At 45.0% G+C, this 27,600-nt stretch overlaps 1 protein-coding gene across 4 annotated transcripts; it reads right to left on the reverse strand.

The window, feature by feature from the left end:
* On the reverse strand, positions 1 to 26,184 carry GPR83 (G protein-coupled receptor 83). Of its 4 annotated transcripts, none has more exons than XR_008658521.2 (5): positions 24,992 to 26,184; positions 20,534 to 20,659; positions 17,558 to 17,691; positions 2,664 to 3,803; positions 1 to 91 (listed from the first exon to the last, which is right to left on the reverse strand). XR_008658521.2 is itself a non-coding variant. In XM_055283292.2 (4 exons), exons 1-4 carry the CDS (start codon positions 25,376 to 25,378, stop codon positions 3,179 to 3,181), a joined length of 1,272 nt encoding a protein of 423 aa, XP_055139267.1. In that variant the 5' UTR covers positions 25,379 to 26,184; the 3' UTR covers positions 249 to 3,178. The 4 variants fall into 4 exon arrangements, 2 of the variants coding, with proteins under 2 accessions (XP_055139267.1, XP_055139269.1); XR_008658520.2 differs by lacking the exon at positions 1 to 91 and adding an exon at positions 1,101 to 2,099; XM_055283292.2 differs by lacking the exon at positions 1 to 91 and having other exon boundaries at positions 249 to 3,803.
* Positions 26,185 to 27,600: the final 1,416 nt, after the last annotated feature.

Below are 27,600 nucleotides of genomic sequence, written 5' to 3' on the forward strand. Positions count from 1 at the left end.
TGGTAAACACAGGGAATGTGGTGTGCACTGCACACTGCCAAGTAGAATTGCTCTCAAGGCTTGAGTGGCAGCTTTGTCGCCTCATGAGTCACTGAGGAATAGATGGAGTCCCAGGTTAAAACATGCAGCACAGATTTATAACTACAAAAGAGGGAACTTGGGCAGCTGATCAGTGGAAGAAACACTAGACAAAGAGGCAGAGGATCCTCAACTGGCTATTTAATTTCTCAGGGCTTGAATCTCAGCATCTGTAAAATGCAGGGTTGAGTAGATACTCTTCATGCTCCCTTCCTCTAATCCCTGCTGACCCCATTTTAAAGGTTACCAGTTGTGACATAATTGCAAGTCCAAGAGGCACAGTCCACACACCTGAAGTAAATTTTATTGAGATGAGCAATTTACAATAAAACACTTTACAGCACGTTGGAAAAACTCAAGTTTCACAAATTTTACCTTCACAAACACAAGTCACTTTTTGCTCAAAGGCACACAGGGACCTCGGGGAAGGGACAGATCTAATGAGCCATCAGTGGGTGCTCCCCAGAGGAAAAAGGTTTTCTTTGGGACTTGGCAGTACTGAAGGTCCCTAACAATGGTTCAACTTAGGATTTTTTAAAATTTTATGATGATGTGAATGCAATACACATTCAGTAGAAACCATACTTCGCATATCCATACAACCACTCTGGTTTTCACTTTGAGTACAGGATTCAATAAATTACATGAGATATTCAATACTTCATTACAAGATAGGCTTTGTGTTAAATGATTTTTCCCAACTGTAGGCTAATGTAAGTGTTCTCAGAACATTTAAGGTAGGCTTGGCTAAGCTACAATGTTCAGTAGGTTGGGTTTATTCAACGCATTTTTGACTTCCAATATTTTGGACTTACAATGGGTTTATTGAGATGTAAGTCAAGGAGCTTCTGTATTCCTAGACACCCTCAGAGAGGAGTGAAGTGCAACATCCTCCATGCTTCCCAGAGCAGGATAAACCTTCTGTGTGCCTGCTGCCTTGTCTCATTCTGGTTCATAGAATTTCTATGGCAGCTCTCAGATGAAACCGTTAGCTACTTCTTGACACACAACAGAGATAATAAGTACAGGCACATGAGGCATTTGTGCTGAAAAATCCATCTGGGGATCCCTGTGGGCTTAGAAGACTCTGTCTGCCCAATGAAAGTCACGGTTTTGCCCACAATTCAGTAAGTGAGTTTTCAAAATCTTGTCTTGAAAATTTTCAACCATCTTCATAAATAGAAACTAGGATAAAGAACCCTCATAGTTCATTACAGGGAAACAGATGACGTGACCAAGTTCAGTTTCAGTTAACAGCCAAGAGGTCTAAGTGACAAACTCTCCCTCAAACCTTAGTTTCCTACTGAGCTCATATCCATGCTTTGTTTTCAGAGTTTATCTGGTGCTAGAAGAAAACCTAAAAGCAGTGTGTCAGTAGCAATTGTTTAGAGCAGGTGAATTAAGCTTGATTCTGCCTGACAGGTCTCTTTTCTGGGTGACACAGTAAGTCACTCAGGACCAGACGGAAGGTGATTAAAAACAATCAGTCCCTGGAATGAGATTTCTCTGACACGTTAGACCCTTAAAAATTGAGGTTTCTTAAGGAGGCATAGGTTTCTGTAAGTGAAATTGACACCTGAACCACTAAAATGATGTTGACAGCGAATCTCCTTTTGAGAAATGGTGTGACAAAACCCTCATTATTCAGACAACACAGCGAAATGGCCTTTCTAGACAGCTTGGGAGGATGAGGTGTCTAAGCACAATTACTTCCAGCATATTGGAAAGCCTGCTCCTTCATCTCTTGTGAAAACAGAACAATGTTTCATGACCACTTGTTTTTGTGGAATTGCAGGAGAGAAGCAATCATGTCTCCTGGTTGAGTTTGATTCCCTGGTTCATCTTGAGGCTGCCTCTAAGGAGGGGCATGTGAGCCAGGCCCTTCCCACCACTGTCTACAATAGGGGGCAGTTCTCTCTGCGTGGTGACAGGCTTCACCTTGGGTTCTTCTCACCTCTTCTTCAACTCTTCTGGTGGACATCCTTGGGAAAGGTACCCCTGTTTCTGTTAATCATTAGAACCTAAATGAAAAAGTATAAATGAAAAAAAGGGCCGGGCGCAGTGGCTCATGCCGGTAATCCCAACACTTTGGGAGGCCTAGGCAGGCGGATCACGAGGTCAGGAGATCGAGACCATCCTGGCTAACACGGTGAAACCCCGTCTCTACTAAAAGTACAAAAGATTAGCCAGGCATGGTGGCGGGTGCCTGTAGTCCCAGCTACTTGGGAGGCTGAGGCAGGAGAATGGCATGAACCTGGGAGGCAGAGCTTGCAGTGAGCCGAGATCATGCCACTGAACTCCAACCTGGGTGACAGAGTGAGACTCCATCTCAAAAAAAAAAAAGAAAAAAAAAGGTCATGCACACAGTCACACACACAAAGGAAAACATTGCAAATAGAGCCACAGCATGTTCACAGATGTTATCACAAATGGATGGGATAAGAGAGTGATTTTGTTTGTGTGTATGTGTGTGTGTGTGTGTGTTTTCTGAATTTTTCTAAGTGGCAATAATAATTTCCCTTTGTTTTAAGGAACCAAAGTTTGTCCTTTCTTGTCTGGATATTGCTAGGCCACTGAAGACTTACGATTCATCATGGCCCAGTGACTCCAGAAAGTGAGGCATAAAAATCTCCACGCCCGCTCTGGCTTGCTGGCATTTCCCTGGCCCGTGTACCTGTTTCAAGCAGAGCTCTGTGCATCTGGGTCACCACACCCAAAGTATGATTTAGGTCTCCCTTCGGGATGCTCAGCAGTAGGAAGGGCTGTAAGGCAGCAGCTGCCCCATAGATGGAGGCAGTTGAATGATTCAGCCCCCATCTGGGCCAAAGTTATCCTCGCTCCTCTTCCTCAGAGATCTAGGCTGCTGTGCCTCCCAGTGTTTCTTAGATGAGAATTTATGAACACATGTCTAGTTGGTGGTGCCTTTTAGTTTTCACATCACATGGGGCTAGGAGGCTGGATAGTTTCCAAGGGATTCAAGAGTCCTACAGCTTCTGCAGGAGTGTGTTTCCAGCACTCTGAAGATCATGTGTGAGAATAGGCTCTCTTTCCCTGCCTCAGGTAGAGACAGACCCCTCCCACTCCCTCTTCCCAACCTCCTCTAACTCATAGTCACAATGGGTTCCACAGATGACAGGTCTGTCTTCCCAGACTGGAGTTGGGAGGTGGGCAGGAGGTTATTGGCAAGGGGAGCCCTCTGGCCATCATTCTTCTCTGTCCAGGCCACCCTGAAGGAAGGAACCGGGGAGGGTGGCCTGTCCTCCTGAGTCTTGGGAGGTCTTTGGCACATGCTTAGTAATGCCTTTAGCTCAATCCTGAAGTTCTCGTTCAGCCAGCAGTATATGAAGGGGTTATAGCAGGTGCTACTCATGGCAAACCAGTGGAAAGCAAAGTAGAGGGCATTGTTGGTACGGATGACCTTGCTGGACAGGAGGAGGACGTAGCAGTTGAGGGGGAACCAGCAGAGGGCGAAAAGGACCACCACCAGCATCAACATCTTGATGGTCTTCTTCTTTTTGCGCCGCAGGGCAAGGTACTGCTCCGTGGTCACATCGCCAATCATGTTACACAGCCACAGTTTCCTGGCCACACGAGCGTAGGCCACAGAGATGATGAGGAGGGGCAGGATATAGAGCAGGATGAAGGTGGCCAAGTCCAGGTACTTCCAGAAGAGGTCAGCTGGCTCAGGGAAATCTGGCAGGCAGAGGGAGCGCACAATGTCCTCACTGGGGGCAGGAAGTGGGGAGGGGGAAAGAGGTAACAGAAAGGAGATATTAGTGTGGAAAGGCTTCATCCCAAGAAGCACTGGCCTCTCCTTCCACTGGGCTCCTGGTACATCCATCTAATATAGCACTTTTGATGCTGTAGCCTAATTATCTGATTACATTTCTGCCTCCTCCACTAGGCTGGTAATTGCATAGAGGTAAATAATACACCTGAATTTCTCTGTGTTCTCTTAATCTTGTGCAATTCCTAGCCCACAGTAGAGACCCAATAAATATTTGTTGAATGAATGAATGAAATGCTCCTCTTCCCAGGTTGAAAACTAACTCATCCTTGAGGAAATCCTAGAATTTCCCATTGTTCTACTTCCCCATTTTAAAGGGAAAACTAAGGCATAAAGAAAAGAAATGATGGATCTTGAGCATATAATGGTAAAGCCTGAACTAACATCCCTTCAGCCACTCATAGAACAAGTATTTATTTTATATGGAATGTACCCCGGTCCTCTTCAGCCTTTTTAGGAATATCCATGTGGCTTGGTGCTCTAGTTCTATGTCCCAGTGGTCACCACTAACAAAAGAGAGAGGAAACTTCTTTTGCTTTTGTTAGGGGGAAAAAAAAAGTCCTCCATGTGGAAAGGTAGAAGGGCAGCCTGGATGTTGGGGGGCCTGGGTGTGTGATTCATTTCAATGTCCTAGAATTCCTGGAGGGGGCCTTTATAAATTAGTTGAAATCCGCCCTCCGGAAATGTTACTCTTGACCCTGCTTTTGTCACAGGAGTGAGAGTGTGTGTGTGTGTGTGTGCGTGTGCTTGTTGCAGGTGGGGTGGCACATGGCTCCTGTGGCAGACACTCCCTGGATCCCTGCAGAGCCCCTTTGCCAGTCTGGAGAACCAACTCCCTAGCAAGAAACAGCTAGCACCTGTGATCTTCTAGGTGCCTAGGACTCCCCTAAGGCCACTCAAGGCCCTTCCCACGATTCACCACAGCCATAATTGGCCGGGAGTTTCCAATTTTTCTAGGGAAGACCTGTAACAAAAGACTGAGAGACGGAGAAATAGGAAAGCCCAGTTACCTGGCCTCAAGGTGAGACAAACTCTGCATTTTCAGTTCTGCCCTAGAGCCTCTTGTGGGGCAGGGGCAGCTTCCTCTGAAATCATACCCTTCCTTAGTCTCTCCCTGGTCCTGGTCCAGCCTCTGCCACTCTCTTACCCATTGCTCCTGGGAGCACTACCTCAATTAGCCACTTGCAGGTGCACCTGCCTTTATCGCAAAAAATATCCAGAATCTACAATGAACTCAAACAAATTTACAAGAATAAAACAAACAACCCCATCAAAAAGTGGGCGAAGGATATGAACAGACACTTCTCAAAAGAAGACATTTATGCAGCCAAAAAACACATGAAAAAATGCTCATCATCACTGGCCATCAGAGAAATGCAAATCAAAACCACAATGAGATACCATCTCACACCAGTTAGAATGGCCATCATTAAAAAGTCAGGAAACAACAGGTGCTGGAGAGGATGTGGAGAAATAGGAACACTTTTACACTGTTGGTGGGACTGTAAACTAGTTCAACCATTGTGGAAGTCGGTGTGGCGATTCCTCGGGGATCTAGAACTAGGAATACCATTTGATCCAGCCATCCCATTACGGGGTATATACCCAAAGGATTATAAATCATGCTGCTATAAAGACACATGCATACGTATGTTTATTGCAGCACTATTCACAATAGCAAAGACTTGGAACCAACCCAAATGTCCATCAATGACAGACTAGATTAAGAAAATGTGGCACATATACACCATGGAATACTATGCAGCCATAAAAAATGATGAGTTCATGTCCTTTGTAGGGACATGGATGAAGCTGGAAACCATCATTCTCAGCAAACTACTGCAAGGACAAAAAACCAAACACCGCATGTTCTCACTCACAGGTGGGAACTGAACAATGAGAACACATGGACACAGGAAGGGGAACATCAAACACTGGGGACTGTTGTGGGGTGGGGGGAGGGGAGAGGGATAGCATTAGGAGATATACCTAATGTTAAATGATGAGTTAATTGTTGCAGCACACCAACATGCACATGTATACATATGTAACAAACCTGCAGGTTGTGCACATGTACCCTAAAACTTAAAGTATAAAAAAAAAAATGTGTCTCTAAGGAAGCTCATCTAACACAACAAATGAAGCCTGGCATGGTGGCTCATGCCTGTAATCCCAGCACTTTGTGAGGCCGAGATGGGAGGATCACCTGAGGTCAGGAGTTCGAGACCAGCCTGACCAACATGGAGAAACGCTGTTTCTCCTAAAAATACAAAATTAGCTGGGCATGGTGATGCATGCCTATAATCCCAGCTACTCAGGAGACTGAGGCAGCAGATCCCAGGAGGCAGAGTTTGCTTTGAACCAAGATTGCACCATTGCACTCCAGCATGGGCAACAAGAGTGAAACTCCATCTCAAAAAAAAAAAAAAAAAAAAAAGCAGGAGTTACAATCCTAATCTCTGATAAAACAGACTTTAAGCCAACAAATATCAAAGGAGACAAAGAAGGGCATTACATAATGGTAAAGGGATCAATGCAGCAAGAAAAGCTAACTATCCTAAATATATATGCACCCAATACAGGAGCACCCAGATTCATAAAGTAAGTTCTTAGAGACCTACAAAAAGACTCAGACTCTCACACAATAATAGTGGGAGACTTTAACACCCCACTGTCAATATTACACAGATCAATGAGACAGAAAATTAACAAGGATATTCAGCACTTGAACTCAGCTCTGGACCAAATGGACCCAATAGACATCTACAGAACTCTCCACCCCAAATCAACAGAATACACATTCTTCTCAGTACCTCATCACACTTATTCTAAAATTGACCACATAATTGGAAATAAAACACTGCTCAGCAAATGCAAAAGAACGGAAATCATAACAGTCTCTCAAAGCACAGTGCAATCAAACTAGAACTCAGGATTAAGGAACTCACTCAAGGCCCGGCACGGTGGCTCATGCCTGTAATCCTAGGACATTGGGAGGCCAAGGCGGGTGGATCACGAGGTCAGGAAATCGAGGCCATGCTGGCTAACATGGTGAAACCCTGTCTCTACTAAAAATACAAAAAAAAATTAGCCGGGCTTGGTAGTGGGCGCCTGTAGTCCCAGTACTTGGGAGGCTGAGGGAGGAGAGGCAGAGCTTGCAGTGAGCTGAGATCATGTCACTGCACTCCAGCCTGGGTGACAGAGTGAGACTCCGTCTCAAAAAAAAAAAAGAAACTCACTCAAAATCACACAGCTACATGGAAACTAAACAACCAGCTACGAAATGACTACTGAGTAAATAACGAAATGAAGGTAGAAATAAAGATGCTCTTTGAAACCAAGGAGAATGAAGACACAACATACCATAATCTCTGGGACACATTTAAAGCAGTATGCAGAGGGAAATTTATAGCACTAAGTGCCCACAAGAGAAAGCCGGAAAGATCTAACATTGACACCTTAACATCAAAATTAAAAGAACTCAAGAAGCAACAGCAAACAAATTCAAAAGCTAGCAGAAGGCAAGAAATAACAAAGGTCAGAGCAGAACTGATGGAGATAGAGACAAAAAACCCTTCAAAAAAATCAATGAAAACAGGAGCTGGTTTTTTGAAAAGATTAACAAACTTGATAGACCACTAGCAAGATTAATAAAGAAGAAAAGAGAGAAGAATAAAATAGATGCAATAAAAAATGATAAAGGGGATATCACCACTGATCCCACAGAAATACAAACTCCCATCACAGAATACTATAAACACCTTTACACAAATAAACTAGAAAATCTAGAAGAAATGGATAATTCCTGGACACATACACCCTCCCAAGTCTAAACCAGGAAGAAGTCAAATCCCTGAATAAACCACTAACAAGTTCTGAAATTGAGGCAGTAATTAATAGCCTACCAACCAAAAAAAGTCCAGGACCAGACGGATTCACAGCCAGATTCTACCAGAGGTACAAACAGGGGCTGGTACCATTCCTTCTGAAACTATTCCAAACAATAGAAAAAGAAGGAATCCTCCTTAACTCATTTTATTAGGCCAGCATCATGCTGATACCAAAACCTGGCATAGACACAACAAAAAAAAGAAAATTTCAGGCCAATATCCCTGAGGAACATGAATGCGAAAATCCTCAATAAAATACTGGCAAACCGAATCCAGCAGCACATCAAAAAGCTTATCCACCATGACCAAGTCGGCTTCATCCCTGGGATGCAAGGCTGGTTCAACATATGCAAATCAATAAATATGACGCATCACATCAACAGAACGAATGACAAAAACCACGATTATCTCAATGATGCAGAAAAGGCCTTCAACAAAATTCAGCACCCTTTCATGCTAAAAACTCTCAATAAACTGGGTATCGATGGAATGTATCTCAAAGTAATAAGAACTATTTATGGGGCGGTTCCAAGATGGCCAAATAGGAACAGCTCCAGTCTACAGCTCCTAGCGTGAGCGATGCAGAAGACAAATGATTTCTGCATTTCCAACAGAGGTACTGGGTTCAACTCATGGGGGATTGTCGGACAGTGGGTGCATCACACCTAGCATGAGCCAAAGCAGGGCGAGGCATTGCCTCACCTGGGAAGTGCAAGGGGTCAGGGAATTCCCCTTCCTAGCCAAGGAAAGGGGTGACAGATGGCACCTGGAAAATCAGGTCACTCCCACCCTAATACTGCGCTTTTCCGACAGTCTTAGCAAACGGCACACCAGGAGATTATATCCCGTGCCCAGCTCAGAGGGTCCTATGCCCACGGAGTCTCACTCATTGCTAGCACAGCAGTCTGAGATCAAACTGCAAGGCGGCAGCGAGGCTAGGGGAGGGGTGCCCGCCATTGATGAGGCTTGAGTAGGTAAACAAAGCAGCCAGGAAGCTTGAACTGGGTGAAGCCCACCGCAGCTCAAGGAGGCCTGCCTGCGTCTGTACATTCCACCTCTGGGGGCAGGGCATAGCCAAACAAAAGGCAGCAGAAACCTCTGCAGACTTAAATGTCCCTGTCTGACAGCTTGGAAGACATTAGTGCTTCTCCCAGCATGCAGCTTGAGATCTGAGAATGGACAGACTGCCTCCTCAAGTGGGTCCTTGACCCCCGAGTAGCCTAACTGGGAGGCACCCCCCAGTAGGGGCAGAATGACATCTCACATGGCCGGGTACTCCTCTGAGACAAAACTTCCAGAGGAACAATCAGGCAGCAACCTTTGCTGTTCACCAATATTTGCTGTTCTGCAGCCTCTGCTGCTGATACCCAGGAAAACAGGGTCTGGAGTGGACCTCCGGCAAACTCCAACAGACCTGCAGCTGAGGGTCCTGACTGTTAGAAGGAAAACTAACAAACAGAAAGGACATCCACACCAAAACCCCATCTGTATGTCGCCATCATCAAAGACCAAAGCTAGATAAAACCACAAAGATGGGGAAAAAACAGAGCAGAAAAACTGAAAATTCTAAAAATCAGAGTGCGTCTCCTCCTCCAAAGGAACGCAGCTCCTCACCAGCAATGGAAAAAAGCTGGACGGAGAATGACTTTGATGAGCTGAGAGAAGAAGGCTTCAAACAATCAAACTTCTCTGAGCTAAAGGAGGAAGTTCGAACCCATGGCAAAGAAGTTAAAACCTTGAAAAAAGATTAGACTAATGGCTAACTAGAATAATTAATGCTGAGCAGTCCTTAAAGGACCTGATGGAGTTGAAAACCATGGCACAAGAACTATGTGATGAATGCACAAGCTTCAGTAGCCGATTCGATCAACTGGAAGAAAGGGTATCAGTGATAGAAGATCAAATGAATGAAATGAAGCAAGAAGAGAAGTTTAGAGAAAAAAGAATAAAAAGAAATGAACAAAGCCTCCAAGAAATATGGGACTATGTGAACGGACCAAATCTACATCTGATTGGTGCACCTGAAAGTGATGGGGAGCAGGGAATCAAGTTGGAAAACACTCTGCAGGATATTATCCAGGAGAACTTCCCCAATCTAGCAAGGCAGGCCAACATTCAAATTCAGGAAATACAGAGAATGCCACAAAGATACTCTTTGAGAAGAGCAACTCCAAGACACATAATTGTCAGATTCACCAAAGTTGAAACGAAAGAAAAAATGTTAAGGGCAGCCAGAGAGAAAGGTCAGGTTACCCACAAAGGAAAGCCCATCAGACTAACAGCGGATCTCTCAGCAGAAACTCTACAAGCCAGAAGAGAGTGGGGGCCGATATTCAACAAACTTAAAGAAAAATTTTCAACCCAAAATTTCATATCCAGCCAAACTAAGCTTCATAACTGAAGGAGAAATAAAATACTTTACAGACAAGCAAATGCTGAGAGACTCTGTAACCACCAGGCCTGCCCTAAAAGAGCTCCTGAAGGAAGCACTAAACATGGAAAGGAACAATTTGTGCCAGCCACTGCAAAACCATGCCAAATTGTAAAGACCATCGAGGCTAGGAAGAAACTGCATCAACAAACGTGCAAAATAACCAGCTAACATCATAATGACAGGATCAAATTCACACATAACAATATTAACCCTAAATGTAAATGGGCTAAATGCTCCAATTAAAAGACACAGGCTGGCAAATTGGATAAAGAGTCAAGTGTGCTGTATTCAGGAAACCCATCTCACGTGCTGAGACACACATAGGCTCAAAATAAAGGGATAGAGGAAGATCTACCAAGCAAACGGAAAACAAAAAAAGGCAGGGGTTGCAATCTTAGTCTTGGATAAAACAGACTTTAAACCAACAAAGATCAAAAGAGACAAAGAAGGCCATTACATAATGGTAAAGGGATCAATCCAACAAGAAGAGCTAATTAACCTAAATATATATACACCCAATACAGGAGCACCCAGATTCATTAAGCAAGTCCTTAGAGACTGACAAAGAGACTTAGACACTCACACAATAATAATGGGAGAATTTAACACCCCCCTGTCAACATTAGACAGATCAACGAGACAGAAAGTTAACAAGGATATCCAGGAATTGAACTCAGCTCTGCACTAAGCAGACCTAATAGACATCTACAGAACTCTCCACCCCAAATCAACAAAATATACATTCTTCTCAGCACCACACTGCACTTATTCCAAAACTGACCACATAGTTGGAAGTAAAGCATTCCTCAGCAAATGTAAAAGAACAGAAATTATAACAAACTGTCTCTGAGACCACAGTGCAATCAAACTAGATCTCAGGATTAGGAAGCTCACTCAGAAACTGCAAAACTACATGGAAACTGAACAACCTGCTCCTGAATGACTACTGGATACATAACAAAATGAAGGCAGAAATAAAGATGTTCTCTGAAACCACCGAGAACAAAGACACAACATGCTAGAATCTCTGGGACACATTTAAAACAATGTGTACAGGGAAATTTATAGCACTAAATGCCCACAAGAGAAAGCAGAAAAGACCTAAAATTGACACCCTAACATCACAATTAAAAGAACTAGAGAAGCAAGAGCAAACACATTCAAAAGCTAGCAGAAGGCAAAAAATAACTAAGATCAGAGCAGAACTGAAGGAGATAGAGACACAAAAAAACGTTCAAAAAAATCAATGAATCCAGGAGCTGGTTTTTTTTAAAAGATCAACAAAATTGATAAACCACTAGCAAGACTAATAAAGAAGAAAAGAGAAAAGAATCAAATAGATGCAATAAAAAATGATAAAGCAGATATCACCACTGATCCCACAGAAATACAAACTACCATCACAGAATACTATAAACACCTCTACGCAAATAAACTAGAAAATCTAGAAGAAATGGATAAATTCCTTGACACATACACCCTCCCAAGGCTAAACCAGGAAGAAGCTGAATCTCTGAATAGACCAATAACAGGCTCTGAAATTGAGGCAATAATTAATACCCTACCAACCAAAAAAAGTCCAGGACCAGAAGAATTCACAGCTGAATTCTACCAGAGGTACAAGGAGGAGCTGGTACCATTCCTTCTGAAACTATTCCAATTAAAAGAAAAAGAGGGAATACTCCCTAACTCATTTCATGAGGCCAGCATCATCCTGATACCACAGCCTGGCAGAGACACGACAAAAAAAAGAGAATTTTAGACCAATATCACTGATGAATATCAACGCAAAAATCCTCAATAAAATACTGGCAAACCGAATCCAGCAGCACATCAAAAAGCTTATACACCATGATCAAGTGGGCTTCATCCCTGGGATGCAAGGCTGGTTCAACATATGCAAATCAATAAACATAATCCAGCATATAAACAGAACCAATGACAAAAACCACATGATTATCTCAATAGATGCAGAAAAGGCCTCTGACAAAATTCAACAACACTTCATGCTAAAAACTCTCAATAAATTAGGTATTGATGGGACCGATCTCAAAATAATAAGAGTTATCTATGACAAATCCACAGCCAATATCATTCTGAATGGGCAAAAACTGGAAGTATTCCCTTTGAAAACTGCCACAAGACAGGGATGCCCTCTCTCACCACTCCTATTCAACATAGTGTTGGAAGTTCTGGCCAGGGCAATCAGGCAGGAGAAGGAAATAAAGGGTATTCGATTAGGAAAAGAGGAAGTCAAATTGTCCCTGTTTGCAGATGACATGATTGTATATTTAGAAAACCCCATCGTCTCAGCCCAAAATCTCCTTAAGCTGATAAGCAACTTCAACAAAGTCTCAGGATACAAAATCAATGTGCAAAAATCACAAGCATTCTTATACACCAATAACAGACAGACAGCCAAATCATGAGTGAACTCCCATTCACTATTGCTTCAAAGACAATAAAATACCTAGGAATCCAACTTACAAGGGATGTGAAGGACCTCTTCAAGGAGAACTACAAACCACTGCTCAACGAAATAAAAGAGGATACAAACAAATGGAGGAACATTCCATGCTCATGGGTAGGAAGAATCAATATCATGAAAATGGCCATACTGCCGAAGGTAATTTATAGACTCAATGCCATCCCCATCAAGCTACCAATGACTTTCTTCACAGAATTGGAAAAACTATTTTAAAGTTCATATGGAACCAAAAAAGAGCCCACATTGCCAAGTCAATTCTAAGCAACAAGAACGAAGCTGGAGGCATCACGCTACCTGACTTCAAACTATACTACAAGGCTACAGTAACCAAAACAGCATGGTACTGGTACGAAAACAGAGATATAGATCAATGGAACGGAACAGAGCCCTCAGAAATAATGCCACATATCTACAACTATCTGACCCTTGGCAAACCTCACAAAAACAAGAAATGGGGAAAGGATTCCCTATTTAATAAATGGTGCTGGGAAAATTGGCTAGCCACGTGTAGAAAGCTGAAACTGGATCCCTTCCTTACACCTTATACAAAAATTAATTCAAGATGGATTAAAGACTTAAATGTTAGACCTACAACCATAAAAACCCTAGAAGAAAACCTAGGCAATACCATTCAGGACACAGGCATGGGCAAGGACTTCATGTTTAAAACACCAAAAGCAATGGCAACAAAAGCCAAAATTGACAAATGGGATCTAATTAAACTAAAGAGATTCTGCACAGCAAAAGAAACTACCATCAGAGTGAACAGGCAACCTACAGAATGGGAGAAATGTTTTGCAACCTACTCATCCGACAAAGGGCTAATATCCAGAATCTACAATGAACTCAAACAAATTTACAAGAAAAAAACAAACAACCCCATCAAAAAGTGGGCGAAGGACATGAACAGACACTTCTCAAAAGAAGACATTTATGCAGCCAAAAAACACATGCAAAAATGCTCATCATCACTGGCCATCAGAGAAATGCAAATCAAAACCACAGTGAGATACCATCTCACACCAGTTAGAATGGCCATCATTAAAAAGTCAGGAAACAACAGGTGCTGGAGAGGATGTGGAGAAATAGGAACACTTTTACACTGTTGGTGAGACTGTAAACTGGTTCAACAATTGTGGACGTCAGTGTGGCGATTCCTCAGGGATCTAGAACTAGAAATACCATTTGACCCAGCCATCCCATTACTGGGTATATACCCAAAGGATTATAAATCATGCTGCTATAAAGACACATGCAGACATATGTTTATTGCGGCACTATTCACAATAGCAAAGAGTTGGAACCAACCCAAATGTCCAACAACGATAGACTGGATTAAGAAAATGTGGCACATATACACCATGGAATACTATGCAGCCATAAAAAATGATGAGTTCATGTCCTTTGTGGGGACATGGATGAAGCTGGAAACCATCATTCTCAGCAAACTATCACAAGGACAAAAAACCAAACACTGTATGTTCTCACTCATAGTTGGGAATTGAACAATGAGAATACATGGACACAAGAAGGGGAACCTCACACAGTGGGGCCTGTTGTGGGGTGGGGGGAAGGGGGAGGGATAGCGTTAGGAGATATACCTAATGTAAATGACGAGTTAATGGGTGCAGCACACTAACATGGCACATGTATACATATGTAACAAACCTGCATGTTGTGCACACCTACCCTAAAACTTAAAGCATAAAAAAAAAAAAAGAACGATTTATGACAAACCCACAGCCAATATCATACTGAGTGGACAAAAACTGGAAGCATTCCCTTGGAAAACCAGCATAAAAAACGATGCCGTATCTCACCACTCCTACTCAACATAGTACTGGAAGTTCTGGCCAGGGCAGTCAGGCAGGAGAAAGAAAGAAAGGATATTCAAATGGGAAGACAGGAAGTCAAATTGTCTCTGTTTGCAGATGACATGATTGTATATTTAGAAAACCCCATCGTCTCAGCCCAAAATCTCCTTAAGCTGATAAGCAACTTCAGCAAAATCTCAGAATACAAAATAATGTGCAAAAATCACAAGCATTCCTATACACCAATAACAGACAAACAGAGCCAAATCATGAGCGAACTCCCATTCACAATTGCTACTAAGGGAATAAAATACCTAGGAATACAACTTACAAGAGACGTGAAGGACCTCTTCAAGGAGAACTACAAACCACTGCTCAACAGAAGAAAAGACAAACAAATGGAAAAACATTCCATGCTCATGGATAGGAAGAATCAATATCATGAAAATGGGCATACTGCTCAAAGTAATTTATAGATTCAATGCTATCCCCATCAAGCTACCACTGAGTTTCTTCACAGAATTGGAAAAAGCTACTTTAAAATTCATATGGAACCAAAAAAGAGCCTGCATTGCCAAGACATTCCTGGGCAAGAAGAACAAAGCTGGAGGCATCACGCTACCTGACTTCAAACTATACTACAAGGCTACAGTAACGAAAACAGCATGTTGCTGGTACCAAAACAGAGATATAGACCAATGGAATGGAACAGAGCCCTCAGAAATAACACCACACATCTAAAACCATGTGATCTTTGACAAACCTGACACAAACACACAATGGGGGAAAGATTCCCTATTTAATAAATGTTGTTGGAAAAACTGGCTAGCCATATGTAGAAAACTGAAACTGGACCCCTTCTTCACACCTTATACAAAAATCAACTCAAGATGGATCAAAGACTTAAACTAAGACCTAGGATCATAAAAATCCTAGAAGAAAGCCTGGATACCATTCAGGACATAGGCATGGGCAAAGACTTCATGTCTAAAACACCTAAAGCAATGGCAACAAAAGCCTAAATAGACAAATGGGATCTAATTAAACTAAAGAGCTTCTACACAGCAAAAGAAATTAGCAATCAGAGTGAACAGGCAACCTACAGAATGGGACAAAATTTTTGCAATCTATCCATCTAACAAAGGGCTAATCTCCAGGATCTACAAAGAACTTAAACAAATTTGCAAGAAAACAAACAACCCCATCAACAAGTGGGCAAAGGATATGAACAGACACTTCTCAAAAGAAGACATTTATGCAGCCAAGAGACATTTGAAAAAATGCTTGTCATCACTCGTCATCAGAGAAATGCAAATCAAAATTACAATGAGATACCATCTCATGCCAGTTAGAATGGCAATCATTAAAAAATCAGGAAACAATTGATGCTGGAGAGGATGTAGAGAAATAGGAATGCTTTTACACTGTTGGTGGGAGCGTAAATTAGTTCAACCACTGTGGAAGACAGTGTGATGATTCCTCAAGGATCTAGAACTAGAAATACCATTTGACTGAGCAATCCCATTATTGGGTATATACCGAAAGGATTATAAATCATTCTACTATAAAGACACATGCATACATATGTTTACTGCGGCACTATTAACAATAGCAAAGACTTGGAACCAGCCCAAATGTCCATCAATGATAGACTGGATAAAGAAAATGTGGCACACATACATCATGGCATACTATGCAGCCATAAAAAAGGATGAGTTCATGTCCTTTGTGGGGACATGGATGAAGCTGGAAACCATCATTCTCAGCAAACTATCACAAGAACAGAAAACCAAACACCACATATTCTCACTCATAAGTGAGAGTTTAACAATGAGAACACATGGACCTAGGGAGGGGAACACCACACAGTGGGTCCTGTCGGGAGGTGGGGGGCTAGCGGAGGGACAACATTAGGAGAAATACCTAATGTAGGTGACGGTTTGATGGGTGCAGCAAACCCCCATGGCACAGTTTGATGGGTGCAGCAAACCCCCATGGTAACAAAACTGCACATTGTGTACATGTACCCCAGAATTTAAAGTATAATAAAAATTTTTTTTTAAAAAAGACATACCAGTGACCAACACCACCACCATCAATAAATGACAAAAATCACTCTATGGGGCCGGGCGTGGTGGCTCATGCCTGTAATCTCAGCACTTTGGGAGCCCAAGATGGGCGGATAACCTGAGATCAGAAGCTCGAGACCAGCCTGCCCAACACAAACCCCATCTCTACTAAAAATACAAAAAATTAGCTAGGCATGATGGTGCGTGCCTGTAATCCCAGCTACTTGGGAAGCTGAGGCAGGAGAATTGCTTGAACCCAGGTGGCGGAGGTTACAGTGATCTGAGATCCTGCCATTGCACTCCAGCCTGGGCAATAGAACGAGACTCTGTCTCAAAAAAAAAAAAAAAAAAATCACTCTAAGATGATTCATTCATTCAGTAAATACATACCAAGAGCTTGTTACGTGGAGGTGGTAAGCTAAGTGTTGAGATCACTGAGATAACAAAGAAACAGGGCCAGTTCTTCCCAAACTGACAGTCCAGCAGGGAGATCACCTAATGAACCAGTTGAAGTTTTAAAAAACTGAGTGTTGAAAGAAAGACGTTCTCATTCAGTGAGAGCATATGATAAACATGCACGGTAGGTGGGGGAGGTAGAGAAGCCTGTCTCAGGCTCAGGTGCGTGCAGATTTTGTTTGTAGATAGTGTGAGAGGTTTACACCTTGCTCCTTTTCAACAAGGCCTTGGTGACTTAGATCTCAGGCTGTGTAAGTACGGCACCCTGGTGACAGATGCTGATAATTATTGCTTTGTCCTTGCAGAGAACCCGGAAAGAGAATAAGGGAGAAGCTAAAGAAGAGAGAAAACAGACAAAATGTAGAGGACAGGCATGGACCAGGAGGTAACAGAATGGGAGCGAGCCAGAGAAAGACTCAGTAAGGCAGGTACTAGTTACTCAGAGAGTTGTGAGCTCCTGGGGGCCTCAAGTATCCCTTGGTCGAGCCTGATTCAGGAGAAGACACAAGTCCCCAGGTGGATACCTACGAATTCACCTCACCTGTATTTGAAGGTAAATAATTTCTGGCAGATAGCATGTGGGAGTGAAAAGAACGTAGCCATGGTCCAGATGACAGCGATGTAGATGATACCCTTTGTGATTGAGATCCGGGGTTTCAAGGGATGCATAATGACCTGGAAAACAAGCAAACCACATCACTAACTGAAGACGTTTTGGGGCAAATCAGAAATCTGGGTCAGGCGCAGATGCTCGTGCCTGTAATCCCAGCACTTTGGGAGGCTGAGGCAGAAGGATCACTTGAGCCCAGGAGTTCTAGACCAGACTGGGCAACACAGTGAGACCCTGTCTCTATATATTTAAAAAAATGAAAATACATAAATAAATAAAAAGAAATCTGGATGGCACAGCTCACTTGTCACATAAGGCAGGCCCTATTGATAAAGTCAAGCACCGCTTATGTTCATTATTGAGCCCCTGAGCTACACCAGGTAGCTGCTGGGGGAGAGGAGGCCCAGCCATGCCCCATCCAACAGCCCACCTCCAGAGGAGGAAAGAAAGGGTCATCTGGATTCAGAGACCCGGGGCAGGTCATCTGCCCTGCTGGTCATACTCAGGCTGAACCAGGGTCCAGTGAGAGGACTGGGGAGGGGTCCAGGAGGAAAGCTGCTTGCATGGCACCACAGCAAGGCTGGGAGAGGAGCAAGCCCATGGTCAGCCCCCACCTCCTCGGGACCTGAGCTCATCTTCCCATGATTCTGGACCCCTTAAGTTATGATGGACTCTGAGAGGGTCTGAGCTGACAGACAGGAAGAGGCCATTCTCATCACTCATCCTGGGAAGCTGCACGGACACTTATGTGGGAACTCCTAACATGTTTATGAAAGTCATTACTAAAACCGCACCAGGGCCCAGCTCTCACACAACTATAATAAAGTCAGTGTTACAGGCTTCAGGCTGAAATGCATCTTGGAGTTGCTACTGTATATCAATCAATTATCCTAAAATGTTTAAATAAAGACTTAGGGATTTAAAACCATCCTCATTTTCAGATGAGAAACATTATTTTTTGAAAAAGGCATTTGGGATAGGTTAGTCCAGGGTTGGGGGAAGAGGTCAGGAAGAGCTGGCACCACCTCTAGATACCATCCCAGAACACACTGGACATCCTGGCTGTGTCCTGAGCTTTTTTTTATTCCTCCCAATGTTTTCAAGGTTTTATGGGAGGAAGCAATGAGGCTTCAGAAGTTGACAGCACATCTCCGTTCTGGATTCAGCCATCTCTGCCCCTCATACTCTTGTGTTCAGATTGCTGAAGGGAGTGGCAGCCTGGGGCAGAGGCTCCAAGCACTTCTCAAGGACTCTGTTGGCCTCGGGACAGAGCTGCTTGTTGGGGTATATGTTGCAGTAACATGGTCAACATGAGCAAGGCTTTGCCCCCATTCCCCAGACCCACCCTTAGCCCATGGTCAATGCTCGGTTGCGTTAATCTGGGGTAAGCATAGGCCAGGTAAAATAATCAGAAGTCCTTCTAGTTAAATTAAGGGAGACGGTTAAGAAAAGGCAGGAAATATTTGTATGCAAACTTTTCACACTTTACACTAAAGCACCTGCAACATAAATTAAGAGTTGATTCTAACAAAATTATGGCATTTCAGAGATAAAGAGATCTCAAATTTTGACTAGTCCTATTCCTTATCAGATGCAGGAATCTCCTCGAATACCTCCCCATCAAGTTGTCATCCTCACTTTGCTCTAATATGGCTGGTGAAATGAAACTCATTGCCTCCCACGCAGGTTTGACCACCTTTAGACACTTCTGTGAGAGAATTCTTCCCACATTGGACTGTATCTTTGAATTTGCATCTTTGAAGCCTCCTATCCTGTGGTCCTTGCTGCATCTCATGGTGCTACTCAGAAGAAATCTCATCTTTCTGTGTCTGGTGGCCCTTATAATATGGCCTTGTAGATTCCTTTGAGTCTTCTCAGAGCAGCATGGTCTAGTGACTGGAACATGGGCTTGGAGCCAGACAGACCTCAGTCCTAATCCTAGTGTCACCATTCACAGGCACATGATCTTGGAAAAGCTACATATGCACTTTCCTGAGCCTCCATTCTATAATTCAGCATAGGTCTAAGCATACAACGTGAGTTCATTGAGTAAGCATGGAAAAGGCGCCTGCCATGAAGCTGTCCTACTTAGATGTCCTGGTCAGTTCCTTTTCACCATATATACCCATGAGCTTCCCATGGGTGCAGAACTGTTAGAATACCTTCCTGACCCAGGGCCGCCATGCTCCACTGCAATGCCTGCTCCTGCCACCTGGACATCCTGGCTTGTTTTCTGCCTGAACAGCCTGAATTGGTGAACATTCATCTCTCACTATCTCTGGCCTGCAATTACTCCTCTCTCCTTTCATCTGTGATTTTTCAGGTTTGCTTTTCCTATCCTCAAAACAGGCTCACTAATTTCTGAGACAGAAAATGCCAGCAATGGCTGGACATGATGGCTCACGCCTGTAATTCCAGCACTTTGGGAGGCTGAGGAGGGGGTGGATCACCTGAGGTCAGGAGTTCGAGACCAGCCTGGCCAACATGGCGAAACCCCATCTCTACTAAAAGTGCAAAACTTAGCCGGGCGTGGTGGTGGGCGCCTGTAATCCCAGCTACTCAGGAGGCTGAGACAGGAGATTTGCTTGAACCCAGGAGGCGGAGGTTGCAGTGAGTCGAGATGGCGCCACTGCACTCCTGCCTGAGTGACAAGAGTGAGACTCTGTCTCAAAAAAAAAAAAAGAAAAACAAAAAAGAAAATGCCAGCAATGAGTATTCATTGGATCAACAGACTAATAACTTCTGTGACAATTAAGACAAAGGGTTTAATATCCCTAACCTATGTGTTCATGTGGATCAATAAGAAGAGAAACACACTCATTGAAAACTGGGCTAAAACACTGTCTTCAGAGCCCCTGCAACTTCCAGGAAAGGGAAGAGCAGAGCATTAGGGGTAGGTGCCCTCACCTGGTGGCGATCCACCGCAATGGCTGTCAGCGTCAGTGCTGAGACGTGCAGTGAGCAGTACTGGGCAAAGCGGCTGACATGGCACATGCCCTTCCCAAATATCCATGTGCTGTTCACAAAGCGAACCTGGAGATGAGTCCAAAGATGTTAGGAGACAGACAGACCTTGACTTTGACACCCATCCCTAGAGGTCTCTGAGGAGCATGCCCTCAGGAGGATTCCTCCAGCTCCTCCCTTCTTTCTGTCTATGTTACTGAATTGTGGAGTAAACGTGATTTTCTCCAGCACAACTCATTTTCATTCATTCAATTCAACAAACCCTGATCATGCTTCTGGGCCAGGCTCCATTAGGTGCCAGGAGAGCCTGGGAAGGATGTGTGCTTTGTAGTTGGACTTCCCACCTCTAATAGTTTCTTACTGTGAGGGCTTGGGCAAGATAGGTAACCTCTCTGAATCTGTTTCCTCATTTGCAAAAAAAAAAAAAAAAAAAAGCCCTCAGAAATCTCTTCCTTATAGGCTTAGTGTAAGGTTTAAATTTTTTAAATGTCTGTAAAGGGCAAAACACAATGTCTGGCAGATTGTTCAGATATTATTAGAAGTAAATAGTAGCTATCTTTATGTGCAATAACAAAATTCATTCTTAGTCCACACAAGTTCACTCTAGTAGAGGAGACACATCTGAATTGTCACAACATAGCATGTGGGCTGTGCTGGCAAATCTTGGCTAAACTGGCCTTGCAAGTCATCATCTGGGGAGGAGACCCAGGGACCTGGAGAGGTGTGGACAGGTGTGGGGAGAGAAGACAAGCTCCCAAAACCATGTAGGGCCCTAGAAGCAGGCCCGGTCCTTATCCCCCATCACCCAGCACTATTTACTCATTCAATTAGTACTTGAGCAGCTCCTGTGAGTAACGTCCCATGCCTGAGAGAGATTGAGCATTGACTCTGATTAAGGAGTTTGCAGCCAGGGCGGAGGAGGGCTCAACTCAAGTGCAAGACAGAAAGTAATCAGTGCTCTGTAGAGACTGATTAAAGGGTAATGGGGCCACCAGGTAGGGATGGGAGTGGGCAGAGGCACAGAGGCATAGAAATAGGGCAAGTCAGCCCAAGAGAAGGATTATAATGTAGTGACTTACAGCAGAGTGTTTGCCACTGATCACTGTGACCTTGGGCAAGGCATTGGGCCCTCTGAGCCGCATTTTCCTCATCTGTAAAATGGGCTAACCCTTTTCACATGGTTGTTACATCAATCAAGATTGATAACACATGTAAAGTAGGTACAACACTGCCTAGTACATAGCAAGTACTTAACGCTATCAACTGCCATTATTACAACATATGAGACATTTGAACTGAGGAGGGATTTGCACACGTGGAGATGAGGACAAAAGGCATTGGCACTGGATCAGAAATCCCAGGACCTGTTTGGGGAATAAGGAGTGGATTGGTTTGTCTGGAGTGTGTGAACGAGAGTCATGACAAGTCTGGCCAGATCTTGAAACTAGGACAACAGACCAGGGATGTTACTTTCTTTGTGGAGGGCAGGGAGGAGCCATTGAGGCTTTTGAGCAGTTCAGTAACATTATAGAGCTAGAAATCTTCAGCTGTTCCTACTTCTTACCTCTCACATTGGAATTACCAAATCCAACCAGTTCTGCCTCTCACTGGTTTTCAAAACTGTTCCCTCTTCTTCAGTCCCAAGGCCATGGGCCTTGTGGGGTACCTCGTTATCTCTCCCTCAGACTATTATAGCCTCTGAACAGCTTTCCCAGTTCTCCAGGTTTGTCACCTTGGAATTCAGCCTTCACACTCCTGACAGCATCTCTGCTAACCATCATCATATTGTTGTCACCCTCCTGCTTGAAATCATCCTGGCTCTCAGGACAGAGTATCCAGGCCCCTTCACAACCTGGCCCCGCCTTTCTTTCTGGCCATCTCCGCTTCTCCCTCCCCTGCCCACTCCTGCACTGCGCTTCTTGATGCTTCAGCTTCATTGAGCCACTCAACGTTCCCTCAACACACCATGAACTTTGATGCTTCGATGCCTTTGTTCTCCCTGATCCCTCTGTCTGCAGTAAGTGTTCATCTCGACCTGGGAAATTCCTATTCAGCCAGGTCCCATTGAAATGTCACATTCTTTGCAGTCTCCTTTGACCCTCTCATGGGACTCTGATGGGTCAGAATGAAAGACTCCCTCCTCCAGGCTCCACTACATTCTGTGTGCATCTATCCCTGTCTACCATGGGAACTGTAAGTAATTGCTTTTCTCTCCATCATCAGAGCTAGGCTTCATGCTGACTGCAGTAGATGAAGCGGATAGGAAGGGAGACCAGGGAAGAAGGATATTGTTGCCAATCAGGCAAAGGCAGTGATGCCTTTCCCAGTGGGGGAGCCTGTGCTGAGTAGGCCGAGGGGTTGGAAGCCCCTCCCCACAACCTTCTTCCTTTCCTACCTGCCAGCGCCTTGTAAGCTGTAATACGAGTTTGGATTGGGGCAGCTTGATGGGTCAGGTTCAAGGCTAAGCTGCTTTGGCTCATACTGGAGGGGGTGCTGGGTTCTGAGGACCTTGACATCCTGTCTCTTGCAGGAGATCTCTGGGGCAGGTATTGCCAGCTCTCAGGTGTAGCCTGTCCTCACGTCCATGGCCTCCCTACCCCTTCTTGTGTCTGCTGCAGATCCAGCCCTGTATCCTGGCTCTGGGCAGCAGCAAAAAAGCCCATGTTCTGTGGCTTCCCAGTTCCCAACCTGGGTAGCGCAGCCCAACTGCACCATTGTAGGTTCTCAAGTCAGAAACCAAGGGAGGTGCCAACGGGTGGCAGGGATGCTGTTGTCTTGTGCTTTGAGATACCCAGGGAGGAGGGGAGTATTTGAAAGCCCACTCATCCTTGGGTAATGCCCAGGGGATACCGAGTGGCCATCAATATATTAGACGTAGGCTGAAAGATCAGAACAAGTCCAGGGTTTGGAGTAGCAGAAGCTAAACATGGTCCAAGAGTGTCCTTCACTCCCAGCTAGCTGGTTAATGGACCAACCTCTGGATTTGAGTTAGGGGATGGAATTCTCATCCTGGCTCTGCCAACTACTGGCCAGGTGGCTTTGGACAAGGGATTGAACCTCTCTGTGCCCTAGTTTTCTCATCTGCAAAATGTGAGTAATATTCTAATAAGTGAGGACGAGAAAGAGAATGTGAGCGTACTTTTTCAATATAAGATTTGGAAGGATGTTCACACAGGTGATGGACTTGTGGGGGTTCATCCTGTGTTTTTTGCTTGTCTGTTATATCTGGTTGTGTATGAGAGATAGCGGAGAGAGAGACAAAGAGGGATTAATAGATATTGCTTTAGTAATCACTCAAATAACAAAGTTATTCCATAAAGTGAAAAAATATAACGCACTAGAGAAACATGCAGTGTAACTGTCACTATGGTTGCTCAGTCATCACCCTCACAGTCCCAAATCATCCATGAGAGCCACACTCCCGGGTCACAGCAGGACACCACCAGTGCTAAGTAGCCAGGGCTTGGGGAAGAATCCCATCAGCTGCCAATGTGCAAATGCCCCCAGCCTGCCCAGTCTCTGGGGCCCAAGCCCACCTCCCCTCATTTCTTCCTCAACGCAGACCTCAAACACAGCCTCATTATCAACCCACAGAAGGCAAATGCACTTTAAATAAGTGGTCTGGGAAAATGCACTTAATGTTCCATTAACAATTAGCAATTGTTTGATATTTCAGTTGTAGCACAAAGCAGCATCCCATGGGTACGGGTGGGCACTGAATAGGCTGCAATTCAGAGGGAGGGGGACCTGATCATCTCTGCTGACATTTCAGGGGCATTGATTTACTGCTCAATTATCAAGCAAGCCCAGACCCAGTGAGATTAAACAGGAAATGGTCATTCATTTCCAGCTGGCTGCAGACACTCAAACCATTTACCCAATGCCACCTCCGCAGAAGCTCTGGCTGATAAGGTGATGAGACAGAAAGAAGTGGAGAGGAATCAGAGAGTGAGGCAGGAGAGAGAGAGGAAGAGAGGAGAGGTAGGGAGAGGAGAGGAGAGAGAATAGAAAAATAAAATCGCAGGGACTGACAAGAAAAAGAGGTAAGAGGTGAGGAGACAGAGACAGATGAACAGGGAGGCCGAAAGACAGAAAAAAAAGATAAGGACACTGAGAGATAGAGACAGAGAAGAGAGACAGAAAGACTTCAGAGACAGAGACAGAGACTGAAAGAAAGACTAAGAAAAACAGGAGACAAGAACCGAGATGACAGAGGAGAGAAAAAAGAGACTAGGACAGGAAGACAGAGGCAGAGGAGAGGAGAAATGAGGAGAAAGAACGACGTGGAGAGAGAAGTGGGGACCCACAGAGAGACACAGAACGGCGGAGGGAAGCCAGAGAATTGAGAGAGGAAAGGGAGACGAAGACAGAAGGTGGGGCGGCAGGCAGCGGGCCCCTTACCAAGGTGAAGGGGGTGTTGAGCAGCGTGATCATTATGTCGGCAACTGCCAGGTTGACGATGAAGAGGCTGGTGGCCGAGTGCATTCGCTGGTTCTTGAAGATGACATGACAGACCAGGACGTTGCCAAAGAGTGAGAAGACAATGATGAAGGAGTAAGCCACGATGAGCAGGGCTTTCACCGTGGGGTTCTGGGACTCCGCACCGTAGCGCCTCCTGCCCACAAAGTTCTGCCAGTCGGAGAAGGTGTAGTTGTTCCAGGAGAAGAAGTGCGAGGCATTGGGCACGGCCAGGGCCGCCTCCAGGCTCTGCTCGTCGGCCCGGCCCTCGTGGGGCTCGGTGGCTCGCACCAAGGGGAGGAGACAGAGCAGCAAGAGGTGAGGGACCATTTTGCAGGAGCCACCCCTCCCCTGGGAGCCTGCGGGCCGGGCGTCCCCTCCCGCTGGGCTAGGAGCGCGCAGCAGGGATGCGGGGCGCAGAGCATGCAAGGCCGTCCCGAGGAGCCAGGGAGCCCGGACCCCCGGAGCACCGCGCCGTCCGCCACCAGCCCGCGGTCGGCACGCCAGCTCCGGGTTTGTTGGAGCACTTTTATATCTCTGCTCCCACCAGGCTGCTAGGGAGCGCCTCTGCCAATTGGGCAGCGCGGCGTCTCTTGCGGCGACGGTGACGCGCTCTGGCTCTGACAAGCCTGGCTCCCCCCACCCTGCCGGGTGGCGCCGTTGCTGACCCCACGCCCAGCCGTTCCCACTCCCGCCCGAAACTCCTCCGACAGGGCTTCGCTTCAGTGGCTCCGTCCCCAGCGCGTACACACTCGCGTGGTGTCGGCTTAGCCTCTTGTAAAGGAAGCAGGCAGGCAGGTGGGAGGAAGCCCACAGGGGCACTTGGGATGATGAGGGGGCATGCTGGCAAAGCCGGGTCAGTGACAAGGATATATTCCATTTGTTTCCACCTAAGCCTTAGCCTTGGCACAGTTTCAATATCGAAGTGGATCGCTGCGTCCCGGCGGTCCCAGGAAAAAGGCAAACCAAAAAATAGAGACGTAAGGATTCTCCAAGTCCCCCGAGTATCCAGATACCAGAGGTGCTGGAGGGCTTATTAAAGGCTTACAGTTTCTTTGACAGCCCCCAGGAATGCAATCTGGGGAGCTTTGTTTTTCAAGGAAACTCTTCAAAGCAGTTCTGATACCATCAAAGAAGCGAAGGAAAAGAGTTTAGCTATGTGCTCACCTCTTGGGTAACTGAGTTTTTCTGCCATGGAAGTCCTTGAAGCTGTATCTTTAAGGGGTATTATGACCCATGCTGTTTTTCATTCCCCACCTACTTCTCCAGGAAACCTTGCTATCCTGCTCACCTGTTTTCACTTCCACTGTGAAAACTCTCCCAGTCATTGGGTGCTCTGCCACCCACATGCCTGTGGTAAAGACCATGGGCTCTGTAATTAGGGTTTAATCCCAGCTTTGTCACTTCCTAGCTGTGAAATCTTGAGCAAGCCATTTAACATTTTTGGCCTTGGTTAGAAGGCTTTCTTTTCCTAAATGTGAGGTTTTCAGAGACCCCTGTACACATCTCTCACTGCATTGCCCTCTGGTGCAACAGATGCAATATCTGGTTGACTACTTGTAACCACCCCGACCCCCAACAGGAAACACCATGTAGATTCTTTACATTGTGTCAACATGCCCTGGGGAGCAGTGTCCTTGGGCTGGGACCCAAACAATGATTCAAACCTAGGTATCACTCTTGTCTCCAGTTTTCCACTTCACGTGTACTCTTCAAGCAACTGTGTCTGGAGGAAAGGATGGCTAGCAGATATCCCTCAATTATACTGAAGGACCTGGCAGGTCTCACAGGATTAAATGGCTGAAATAGGGGATTATGTGACAGATCCTAGAAGGAACAAGGTACTAGCCTGATGAAATAATACATCTTTAGCTCCAGGAAATAAACCAAGAGACTGCCTGTAAACACTTAACTCAAAGCTTGGTAGACTTGCTGCTCCATCAAGATGACTTGGCATCATCTTGAGAGGCAAGGCTGGAATATGATGGTCATTTAGAACACAATCCTAGTCAATCGAACTGTACCCAGTGTCAAGAAAGAGTGTATGGATAGAAGAGGAATAGTCAGCGTCAAGTTCAGAGAAAGAAATCAAAGGTAGCCAGTGCCCTTTCAAGCACTCTCTTCCAAGTACCCCAGCAGGTGCTTGCTAACAGGCATATTTGTAATCTGGGCCACCTAACTGATGTCTTCACTTTGATTCCCTCCTCATCATGCCCACCTTTTAAGTGTGAGGGCATTTACACCAGAAGCCTGAAACTTTCTTTCTGAAAGAAGTGAGGTGTTTTAGTTCTTAGCTTTTCCCAAAAGCATCTCCTGAGACAAATACTCTAGTGAGAGGGTTCTTTTGGGAGATGAAGGCAAACACCAATAGGGAAGTGGAGAAGTGCGACAAGAAAGTGAAAGCAACCAATAAAGAGTGTTGTCAAGCCAGCTACCACTGTGAGTGACAAGCTGAAGCCTGCTGGGAAGCCAGTGTAAGATGTACACATCAGCTATCCAAGCCAAGGGGTGACAGAGCTGTGGTATCTGTACTCCACCTCCTGTTAGTCACT

The sequence above is a fragment of the Symphalangus syndactylus genome, chromosome 6 (genome assembly GCF_028878055.3).
Source record: "Symphalangus syndactylus isolate Jambi chromosome 6, NHGRI_mSymSyn1-v2.1_pri, whole genome shotgun sequence".
NCBI lineage: Eukaryota > Metazoa > Chordata > Mammalia > Primates > Hylobatidae > Symphalangus > Symphalangus syndactylus.